Source organism: Poromitra crassiceps (assembly GCF_964638095.1).
Source record: "Poromitra crassiceps genome assembly, chromosome: 1".
NCBI lineage: Eukaryota > Metazoa > Chordata > Actinopteri > Beryciformes > Melamphaidae > Poromitra > Poromitra crassiceps.
This window is the reverse complement of record NC_139623.1, coordinates 117,643,465-117,655,567: the sequence shown is the minus strand read 5'-3', so window position 1 is coordinate 117,655,567 and position 12,103 is coordinate 117,643,465. Positions and strand designations below refer to the sequence as shown.

General features: G+C 45.6%; 1 protein-coding gene across 1 annotated transcript in view; it reads left to right on the top strand.

Annotated features, from left to right (window-relative positions):
* The window catches only part of tcaim (T cell activation inhibitor, mitochondrial), a 37,460-nt gene extending 26,395 nt beyond the window's left edge, over positions 1 to 11,065 (top strand). The window contains exons 9-11 of the mRNA XM_083642932.1: positions 2,902 to 3,134; positions 7,532 to 7,663; positions 10,155 to 11,065. Of these exons, the coding sequence (XP_083499058.1) occupies positions 2,902 to 3,134; positions 7,532 to 7,663; positions 10,155 to 10,380 (591 nt within the window). The 3' untranslated portion in view covers positions 10,381 to 11,065. The remainder of the gene's footprint in view (positions 1 to 2,901; positions 3,135 to 7,531; positions 7,664 to 10,154) is intronic.
* The last annotated feature ends 1,038 nt before the right edge of the window (positions 11,066 to 12,103 follow it).

Below are 12,103 nucleotides of genomic sequence, written 5' to 3'. Positions count from 1 at the left end.
TTAACCAGGGGAGAAAGGATGTAACATATAAAACACAACAAACCGGGGGACAAAGGAGACAGAGAGCATTTACAATAATCAGGTTTTATTACTAAAATAAGGTTAAATAAAAAGGTACAAATTGGACCAACTGAGGACTGCTTCCTGAAACGAAGGAAGAGTGGTTAATAACACAAAACCTAAGATTAAACAAATAGAATGATCACACGCTCAAAGAGAGTCAACAGGCGCCCCACTCTGTCTGAGAGTCACACTCTCTAGAAGAGTTAAAGGTTTTGACCGACACCGATCCACAAGTGCTAAGCACCACGCACACAGCACACAATGCTGTGTGCAACACAGTTAGGGAAGCCCCAACACCCAGCACCAAGCTGTAAGAAATGTGGTATACACCAACACACAGCACCAAGCTGTCACGATGGCCCACTGGGTCTGACTGTCTCTCCATGGTTTTAAGCTGCAGCCTCTGATTGGCAGAGTGAGTACACCTGTGCTCTCCTGCACAGGTGCTACAGCACAGGGGGGAGGCCCTGGAGAGGAACAATCAAGCACAGACACTCCCACGTAACAGTACGAAATTTGAGAATGCGCCCTTAGGGGGCGCTACAGCAATGTTTTAGATTTTAAATGGCCATAACTCGCACACCATTGCTTTGATCGCCTCCAAACTTGGGGAGTGTGCTTAGGGCGACCTGATGGAGTGCAGTGTGTGCGACCTACTGGCAACACAAAAAGCAGTTTTATCTCGAGAACCATTCATCCGATCAACTTCAACCTTGGGGAGTGCGCTGCCGGGAATGCGACGGAGTGTGGTGCCAAATACCTACTGACAACACAAAAAGCAGTTTATCTCGGGAAGCGTTCGTCTGATCGACTTCAAACTTGACGGGTGCGCTGCTGGGGACCCAAAGAAGTGCAGTGTCAAATTCCATGCAATTCGACCAATGAGAACATGGCTGTCACGTATCTCAAGAACTGTTCGTCCGATCGACTTCAAACTTGGGGGGTGCGCTGCTGGGGACCCGACAGAGTACAGTGCCGAATTTCGGCGTGAGTTTGGCCACACCCAAAAAAAAGTGTGCCCATGGCGCATCGTCTTCAGAGTCTCCAACCTAGTTTTGGCGGATTGGGCCTCAAAAGTCAATTGTGTTTTTTGACGGTGGGACGTGGATTAAAGCCTGATGCATCTCCTGTAAAAGTATGGGGGATTTTGAAGGTGTATAAGCTATTTTACGGACCCATTAGGTGGCGACAGTGCTCTCCAGATTAGAGAAAGGTGAGGAAAAACAGCAGAAGAAGCCGTGATGAAAGGGAAACCGATGCATGCTGGAGCCAGAGCCGTATAGATTGCTCTGGCTGGAGTTAACGTTAGCTGCGAACAGCAGCCAATCCGCTCCCACAACTGAGCCCCTCTGTCTCTGCTGCGATAGTTTCTCCACACGATTAGCCGCCAGAAAAGGAGCACCCGACACCGAAAAGCCAAACCATTCTCAGCGGGGACTGCTGAGAATGGTTTGGCTTTTCGGTGTCGCGCTGGGGCGCACAAAAACGGCGGAGCGCTCCGAAAATAGACGCTGGGTGCAGCGCACGGGGGTGAGTTTCTCCCAGCTCCAGCATGCAGGCTGTGTGTTAGTGTGGGGGTGAGTTTCTCCCGGCTCCAGCATGCAGAGATTCGTCGCCTGACGCAGGTAGCAGAGATTCGAGCAGAGCCACCAGAGACACTCCCACGGAGGAGGAGTTTGCAGTTGAGGGGGGTGGGGCACGCAGGGCACCACACAACACCGACCCAGACAGCAGGCTCGATGGACAGATTGGCAAACACAAGCTGGAATACCTGATGCCCACCAGCAGTAAATCAAGACCAGCAAGAAGGTGTAGGGTCTGCGCACGCAGGGGCCAGCGCTGCTGGTTGCAGCTAAAAAATATTATTTTGCCATCAAAATTCCTTTGTTTTTGCTCTTTTATTGAAGGAAATTAAAAAAAGCCTGCGGGGTACGGTGGTGCAGTGGTAAGCGCTGTCGCCTCACAGCTCGAAGGTCCTGGGTTCGATTCCCACCTGGGATGCTGTGGGCTCTGGAGTTGTGACCCCCCCATATCTTCAGTGCCTACTGCCCAGGTGGGCTATCTCGTCGAAAGGGCCATTCTGTGTGGAGTTTGCATGTTCTCCCCGTACCCCCCAGGGGGTTCCTCCGTACATAACCCCCCACTAAAAACATGCAGAAGATCGTCATCCGACCAGTGACGACAACATCTGAAGTTGGTCCAATGATGGTCCAATGAAGGTCCCCGGGCGCTGGAAAGAAATAGCGACCACTGCTCCTGGCCTGCCCCCTGGAGGAAAGGACAAGCCTGGATGGGTCAAATGCAGAGGACATATTTCACCGGCCACCGTCAGCATGAGTGTGTGTAGTGGCCGCATGCATGTGTTGTAGTGTGTTGTGTGACAATAAAAAGACGGGCTGCCGTCAGAAAATCGTGAAAATCGTGTTTACTGTTCAGATGTTTTAGGTGTCACATCATCAGAAAATATTAGCTTCAGAGTCAGTGATGTGCTTGAAATGCTTCATTTCACAAAAGGCTCATTATCTCAGGTTCTAGTTTGAAACATCTGTTTTTGGTGAAACCAACCTATCTTCTACTGCTGATAACTAAAGAACGGAAAATGATAACAATAAACCTTTTTTTTCTGATGATACAAGAGAGTCTCATCGTTTTTGGGCGTGTTCGGTGTTTACATAGTAATATCACACAATATTCTGTGGGTCTTGAGAAATCACTGAAAACGCTCTGAAAGGACTGGCACTGGGAGCGTCCGTTTTCCAGAAATGGCTGGCAGCCAATGAGTTAAGAAGTTGTGGGAACCCTGTTGTAAACCTTAATTTGCGATCTCCTTGTTGCCAGCTATTTGAGCGACTGCCCACCTACCGCAGCCTGCAGCAGCAGAGCGAGTGGCTGAAGGAGAGGGTCAGCCTGCTCCTGGGCGGGGCTCAGGTGATCCCCGTGGAGCGCTTGGGTCCCGTGCAGCCCCTCGCCGAGCACTACAGTACCCTCAGCACCTTCCATAAGAGGCTGCTGTCCCGACGCCTCCGGCTGCACCCTGGAAGCCTGCAGGGACTCACCGTCACACTGGAGAAGTAATAAGCACACACAGTCTTTCCTCTGAGCAGCTGCTTATGTTACATCATAGATATCTCACTACTATAATAAGGTAAAGGTAAAGTCCCAACGATTGTCACACACCTGAGTGTGCGAAATTTGTTCTCCGCATTTGACCCATCCCCTGGGGGAGCGGTGAGCGGCAGCAGAGCCGCGCTCGGGAATCATTTGGTGATCTAACTCCCCAATTCCAACCCTTTGATGCTGAGTGCCAAGCAGGAAGGCAATGGGTCCCATTTTTATAGTCTTTGGTATGACTCAGCCGGGGATCGAACTCACAACCTCCCAGTCTCAGGGTTTCCGCGAGGAGCGGCTCACAATTGCTCAACTGGCGAGCAAAGTTTGCGAGTTACAGGTGCATACTAGAAATGAGAGCGCTTAGCGTACAATATTTCTAGTTCTCATTAATAACTCGAAGCTCCGAGCACGTAGAGACAAACGGACAAAGCGTGTAGATGTGGAACTTTCAAACAGTGTGAAATGTATGTCTGTAGACCAAGGGAATGTGGAGATATCTCAACCTGAAAACTGATGTAAAATTATTCTTCTTATTACACTATTATTTTATTTTTATTTTTTTTTCCAATTTTTTAATAGAACAATAAAAAAAACAAGACAAACAGGCTCAGACTAGAGAGCTGCGCGGGCCTGAAATCTCGGCCTGAGCCCTCCCCGGCCCGTGACATGCAGGCCCGTGCCCGACCCGGCCCGGATGGGTTATGAAATTAATTGGCCTGAGCCCGTTGCGAGGCCCGACATCAATATCACAATATGACGACACATCTCTCTCTCCCTCTGTGCATGCTGCCGTGCTGCTGAACTCGTTGGTCCAAAACGTTGATAGACTGTGTTGCCTATAAAGACAACCACCGCAGCTTTCTCTCTGTCTCTCTCTCCCCCTCTCACACACGCTACCGTGGCCTATCAAAATCCAGACATATTGTCTCCAGAAAGAGAATGTCAGATCGTTTAATTGCCAACAGCAACAATGCCCACAAACTGAAACATGTCACTGAAGCATATCGAAATTAAAACAGCAGACTTACCGTTTATAGCTGCATTGAATAACGTCACATTAGTGTCCTCACAATGTATGGTAGATGGGTTCGTTTTCAACAGGTTGAAATGAGCTTCCTCTACTGCAGTGGGGACTGTTTAACTCTCCCCTCGCAAACTTTATTTTATGTTCATGATCTTATTTCTCTCTCACGACACGGACACGGACACACGCGGCTTGTTTTGTTGTTGTTTTTCATGCTGACAGTGACAGCACGCTGACTGAAACATGTCATGAGTGGATTGTGGACTGGAGTGGCAGACTAACGTCACGGTGAGGGTGTGTGTGTGTGGGGACGGTGTGTGCGTGTCTGTGCGCTCCTCCTCCTCTTGGTCTCACTCTGCTGTGTAAAATAAAGCGAGTAATACAGCTTAATTTTATTTTATTATTGAAACGGGCCCGAACCCGGCCCGGCCCGGGCAGCTCCGAGCAATTAATTAAAAAAAAAAAGCCCGGCCCCAGCCCGTATTGGCCAGGCCCGAGGGGCCCACGAGGGTACCCTCGGGTTTGCAGCTCTCTAGCTCAGACACAGGAAAATAAAAAATAAAAATAAGATACATACATCATTGACATTTGGCATTGTTAACATGGTGCTATCAGCCGCAAAAGTTGCTTATGTGCTTGTGAGGGATATTATGCATAGGACCCCACCCAAGGGGTCCACAGGAAACCGACCGGGCAAGCTGTCCATCACCCCTACCCGTAGTCACTGCTCACTAATCATTTTTAACCTCGTCAAAGTAGCCCAGAAACGGGTTCCAAATAGTTAAGAACTTTCTAAGCGAGTTGGTTCTCAGGAACCTGAGTCTCTCCATCTGTATAACAGAAACCATGTCCATCAGCCATACTTGAAAAGAAGGTGAAGAGGAGGACTTCCATTCCTTATAGAGAAAAAACATCACATGGATGCAACTGGGACGAATCATCAGTGATGTACCCTGGGGTCATAGGATGTTTCGGGTACTGCAACATCATACACCCTCGCCCAGGTGACCCAGCCGGGGTTGATCAAGCCCCGACTTACGTCCCAGTAGCTACCCACGGTCAGCCCTCTTAGGGAAAGACAGGGCCACTCAATCCGCTGCTCCGGAACTATTCTGCCGGGACCGGGAGGCTCTGGCACTTGGAGGGACTGGGCTCTGTTGTTTGCCCCCTGTCCGGGCTCCTCCTACATCTCACCAGGTCCAGGACCTGTGCGTTGCAACAGACTCTTCCGCTCCCAACATTTCATTCCGGTATGATGTTTCTTGGGCCGTGGTGGTACTGCAGGCTCCACTTGCGGCTTGAATGACCCTCCTAAAAGGCCTCTCGTGGATTTCTTGGGCTTCTTCCTCACGGAAGACACAGGCTGGGGCGCTAACCCATACTGCTCCCGGGTGCCGTCTACATTCCGGCTGTCAACTGTCTCTCCAGTGGTCACCAATTCCTTCAGGATGAGTCTTTTGGCGACAGTTGTCCCCAGTGTCAGAGATCCGAGCAGCCGAAGATGGAGGGTTATTTTGTAGGCCTTAGAGTACCAGTCAAATATTTTGGCCCAGAATCCCGTTAGTGAAGGGCAGGAACCAGAAGGCATGAGATAGTGTGACACATGACACCTGTCACACAGTGGTGAGACAGAAGGGAAGATCATGTGTAATTTATGCTTGGAGTAGTGAAGACGGTGAGCGACTAAATTGGATCAGCTGGTGTCTGCTATTAACTGAGCAGAGTTGTACCACAGACAGACTCCTTTCCCATATGTCAGATAAATTAATACCAAGTTCCCCCTGCCACGCTTCTCTAATATTCTCAGTAGAGGCTGTGTTGTCAAACAGACACACAAATCTGGAGATCTAGAGATAATATCTTCACCACTTTTTGATGTTGAAAAATGTGGGGGCTCTTGAATCTGCAGTGAGTCTGCTCTCCCATTGCATTTACTCAAGGAAGTCTCCTGACCAAACGGAAGCGAGCTTGGTTTAAGCCAGCCAAAGGCTGCACGCATGCCTGTAAAGGACACTGTATTGAGCCCACGATTCAAACCAAAGCAGTTTTCCCCAGAGGAATGTAAGAAACCCCCCTTCCTCCCACCCCCTCGCTTCAGTAAACTTCTGTATAATTTACATTGTTGAACATCATGCACTTTTAAGTGCAGAAAACATTTCATTTGGTCTCTGTTTGCATAATACAACATGTGATTTTCTATAAGTGAGTTTCTCTTTATTGTATGTCATTGGATCTGTAGCATCTATACAGTATCTGAAAGTGAAAAACGAGTGATACGTATATTCTAAAAGCTAGTTTGTGCTGGGGGGAAAATACACCAAAGCGAAAAAATTAACTGCTTAGAGTATAAAGATAAATAAATTTAATAAGAAGTAATTTGTACCTGCGTACTTCACAGAGTTAACATACAGTGTACATCTTCACAAGTAATTGATGCGGGCAACAACAAAAAAAAGCAACGCGTTTCAACCGTTGGTTTTCATCAGGCTGTATGGAAAATTACACCAAACACGGGTTAAATCGTTCTTTCATTATATTTATATATATACATACATATATATATTTATACAACAGTTAGTTCCGGCCGAGCAATTTGATTGGACAAGAGGGATCCTACCAGTGCTGATATTTCACGATAACCCACTGTGCTTCACTGTGTGTAGATCACTCCGCTTCACAGCTGCTCTAATCAACAAAACGCTTCACAGCTGCTCTAATCAACAGAACGCTTCAAGCAATATCACACAGAGGGAGTGCTGTTGTCTAAAATGTTTCACAGCTGCTCTAATCAACAAAAACACCAGCCACGTTACATTGAACGTCATTCACAAAGCGTAACACAGTTACCGACAGCGCAAAGATGGATTTATTTCCTAACATAACTAACTAACATGCCATCACCAGACTCATATTTCACTGGCTGTACAATAAATGGAAACTTGCAAATCAATGTGTATGATAAAAAGTAGGCAGCCTGCAGTTAATTAGGCTACATTTTTGGCAACTGGTAGCGGAAAGCTGAGGGGACTATTTTTGTTGGCGGAGGAATAAATAGAGAAATCATATATTTTCTCAGCTTTTTGTCATTTTTTTAATCAGCTTTGTTTAATAGAACTGTTGTATAAAAGCAATATCACACTCAAGGTCATGCTGTTGTTGTCTAATATCGTCACGGCTGTGATTATCTTCGGCACTCGTGCCTATGACCGAATCACAGCGGTGACGATATTAGCTAACAGCAGCACTCCCTCTCGTGTGATATTGCTTATATATATATATAATATTATATTATATTATATATATATATATCATTTGTTGTTGTGTGATTGGCAGCGACCGCTCCACCCCCAGTCTTCATGAGATGGGTCACTTCATTATCCCCACCAACTGTGACCCTCCCAAGCTGCAGGCTTTCCTCCACAGCCATGCACTCCAGGCCAGGCAGCGCGTCCAACGTAGACACCAGTGAGTGAGTGTGTGTGTGTGTCAGATATATTTAGTGCCATTGTCCCATTTGAGTGTTTTGGATTGTCTTCTCCTATTGGGAGTCACAGGGTTCCTACACATTTTCAATTACCGTAAATTCCGGACTATAAGCCGCGGCTTTTTTCCCGTTTTTTGGCCCCTGCGGCTTATATAACGGTGCGTCTTATCTATGGATTTTTTCAGAAAAAAAAAAAAAAAATCTCTCTTTTTTAGCACTCTTTCTAACTATAAATCCACTTCTGTTTTAATTTCCTCTCTTGCCCTCTTTTCACCACACCGCGGACACTGTGTGCACTGTAAAAATAAACAACGGTGGTGTTGTGTTATGTTGTTTTGTTGAAATGTTACGGTAATACGGTAAATGGGAGCTTCCTCAAACAGCCATCTCTTTCCCGACAATCCCCTCTGTGCGTGACCACTTACATATGGTAATTACGGTAAGCAAACGGCCACAAGCCCATCAACTCCCTCCCCCGACTACCAGGAGAAAATCACAAACTTCGGCGAATTCACACAAAGGAAGATCAAGGAATATTCCATCGAACCGGAGCAGATCATAAATATGGATGAAGTGCCTTTGACGTTCGACCTGCCACTCACTCGGACTGTTAACAAGAAGCGCCCTGGAGGATTCTTTCACCAAAAAAAAGCTTTGCTCATTCTCGACAGCATGAGAACGAGCAGTAGATGATCATGAGGTGGTTTTTCAGACGTGTCGATATAGCAGTTTATCGCAAAAGTGTAATGGAAACACATTTTTCGCATTTGCACGTCATGTGACCCATATTATCCCTTGGAAAAGGAGCGGAAAATAAGTTTGGTAAGTAAGGTTCGATAGCCGTGTCAAAACCTCCGCAGCAAGTGGAAAACTTTGAAGCAACGCTACCTAGCAGAAAGACGAGTGTTGTGCAAAAGCGTAGCCGGGCAAATTAGATAATGTTTAATGGCAGAAATCGGTCCATGGTGACAGCAGGCTGCCTGTGTGCGCGCATTTGGCACAGCGGCGAGATGAGAGGATGAAAAGCACACACTGGTGCGGTGGTGCTGTCTGAAGTGAATACAGTGACTGTGAGTAGGCTAATACATTGCACACGTTTCAGGTGCAATTATAGAACCAAATCAGCCTTTTCCCCCCTCCATCTCTAAATCGGACCAGTTGTAGGCTATTAGGCTACCTTTTTTCCTCTGCCTGTCGCGCTGACTGCATTCACGCAGCCAGCAACATTTTGCGACTCATTTTCTTTTGAATTGATAATCAGGCTCGTTTATATGCATTGTAACTTCATGTTGGGATTTCCATTGACCATTGGTTGGATTTGAGCATGCAGGGGACGGGATATGGGGCAGATCCCCGTGCGTAATCACTGTGGCAGCTGCTGCAACGGGGAATCACTCAAACGCAACTTCAATGGAAACGCCTACAAGTCGCAATTGTACATTGTCGAAGTTGTAGAAATATCGCAATTCTTTTGCGAAAAACTGTAATGGAAACACAGCTATAGATGAAGAGGAGTTCGTTGGTTTTGAGTGACAATGAAGGAGAGAGGAGAGTGGTTGACGAAGCCACCCTGAACCTGTTCGTTTCCGACACTGAAGATGAGGACTTTGGTGGTTTCAGTACGCAGGAAGAAGAGGAAGACGAGGATTAGTGACTTGACTTCTCTGGTTACAGGTTTGCTGCACATATAGCCTATTGTTGTGTGATTTTGTCTGGGGATTAGTGACCTGACTTTTGTTTTGTTTTGTTGAAATGTTAATAAATGGGAGCTTCCCCAAACAGCCATCGCTTTCCCGACATTCCTCTCTGTGCACGAACCCTTTCATATGGTAATTAAACATCAAAACACCCGCGGCTTATAGACCGGTGCGGCTTATAGAAGAAAAAAATAGTCAATTTTGGTCCCGCGGCTTATACACCGGTGCGTCTTATAGTCCGGAATTTACGGTACATAAATACTTTCCAGACCTTGATTTGTTTTGAAGATGTCTGGTGTTCAATAGGATTTACAGTACACAGATAGGTCATATAACTGTTTAGATGAAGATTGTTCTTCGTGCGCGGTGACAAATATGGGAATATGTGAGATGATTGGCAGGTTTCCTACACGCTTTCCATTTTAAAATTCCATATTTTTCCAGGCAGACCCTATGTTCTTGACTGGATGTGATTTTGGTGCAGGGTATTTGATATAATGCATGCTGACAGCGACTGCATGGGTAAAAGGAGCATCCCTCTATCTGAGCATTATTCTCCACATCAACACAAACTGTGGACTCAAAGTGGGTCTACAACAACATAAAAGCTAGAATTGTGTGTGTATCGGATCAGAACCACAACATTTTCTACAATTTTTTCAAATTCATTGTTAATGCTTTTCCAGACTTTGCAGACCAGAGTAGAAACTCTGGAATAATTGGCCTGCCTCCTCACACTGGTTAATAATGACTTGGCTTCTTTCTGATTGTCTAGGCTGCAAGCAGAGGAAGAGGCGGCAGTAAAGGCCTGCGTCCACAGTCTTTCCCTCGGAAGCCTTTCCAAGGAGCCCAGCGTCAGCTCCAGCCAGATGATCCTCTGCTGCAAAAGGCTCCTGGAGCAGCGCATGCCCCTCGCGCAGAGTCTCCACATTTGCGTCTCCCACTTCTACTCGGTCATGCAGGACGGGGACCTTTGCATCCCGTGGGACTGGAAGAGCTGAGCCTGAGGGGAGATGTCCCCGCCCACCTCGCTCCATCTCCAGTATTGAAAGTGTCACGAAAGGACACCAAGTAACGGGGTCAGGGGTCCCCGCAGTTGTTTTAAGTCGTGGAAATATTTCTGCCCTTTTAATGTTCAGGCTGCACAATGTGAAATGGACAGTCAAAAGGATACTTTTGGTTTGGTGCCATGGGTATTTCTGAGAACATGTTGGGGCCCCGAAGGGAGACCACAGGAGATAAATATTTGTCATGTCTTTGGAGATTTATTCAGGTTGACCACTGATGGGGTCACCCAATAAGGAGCACTTTAGCCTTGTACTGGAGAGGTCAAATAGAAGCATCATTGGATCAGCAGCGTAGGTGCAATATGGTTCAAGTGCAGTTCACGGGGAAGGCTTGAAGTTAATCAGTGTTGAAGCCTCAGTCAATTTGGTTTGAGAAATTCAATAATTTCAACTTTTGCTATTGTGTGCAGTGCACCTAGAAAGAGTGTTTTGGAAAATAATGGTCCTTTATGCCTGTGTGTGTGTGTGTGTGTGTGTGTGTATATATATAAAATACAAATAATTTGCCAACAAATGTAAAAAGACCCTAATTGTGTGTTCTTTATAGTTACAATAATTGCTGTTTAGAATGAAGTGATGGAATGATGGGAACATTTTGAAGAATTATTTCACAAGCTAACACCGGTTTGTTTCAGTGTTACGTTACACATTTAATCCAGCAGACACCTTTTGTGTAATACAGATCCTTTCCAAAAAAAAATTGAATATCATGGAAAGTTAGTTTTTTTCCATAATTCCTTTCATAAAGTGAAACTTTCATAGATTATCGATTCATTACACACAAAGTGAAATATTTCTAGCCTTTGTTTCATTTTTCATAATTTTGGCCTACAGCTCCAGAAAACCCCCAATACAGTATTTCAAGAAATGATTACAGTGTGAAGAAAGTCAGCAGTTACTTCTCAGTTATGACTGACTCCAGCCTCAGTCCACTCCTTCTGAATCTCTGCCAAATTTTTTAATCGTCTTTGCTTGACAATCCGCTGAAGTCCACGGTTATCCATGTTATTTCCATGATATTCTATTTTTTTGGAAAGGTTATGTATATATATATATACATATATACTATATATATATATCTGTGTTTTTATCTCATTTATTTCTATATAGAAAAGACAACACTGGGGATCATCTGTTTGAGCATCAGGCTTGCTGAGTGTGCTGTTGAATTTCTTCACTAGATGGCGCTGTTCTGTTAAACCCATATCCCTGTAATGGGTCGATTGATTTTTCTTTCTGGATGTAGGCATACTGTAGTTGTAACTTTTTTCTCAAACCTTTTATTTGATATATTTTTAAATATATACATAAGAGAACAAAAATACAAAAGCACATACACCTACATAAACACATTCAAAAATACATACAAACCGATCCTCCCTTTCCACAGGACCCCTGCAACCCATACAGTAGGTCCAGAAACACAACAAGGTGGGGGAGGGAGTGGGCCAGCCAGCCACCACATGTTCAGTAGTGTCGAGATCTAAAAAAAAAAAGAACTATCAAAAAAGTAAGGCCCCAGTGTCCACTGGGGGATTGGGGGGGGTGACCCCTAATCTGACACAAATTAGACCACGGACCCCCATTTGATAAGATATTTGCTTTAAACAATTGTATTACAGAAAGTGTATGCAACCCAATAGTCATAAATTCTGAT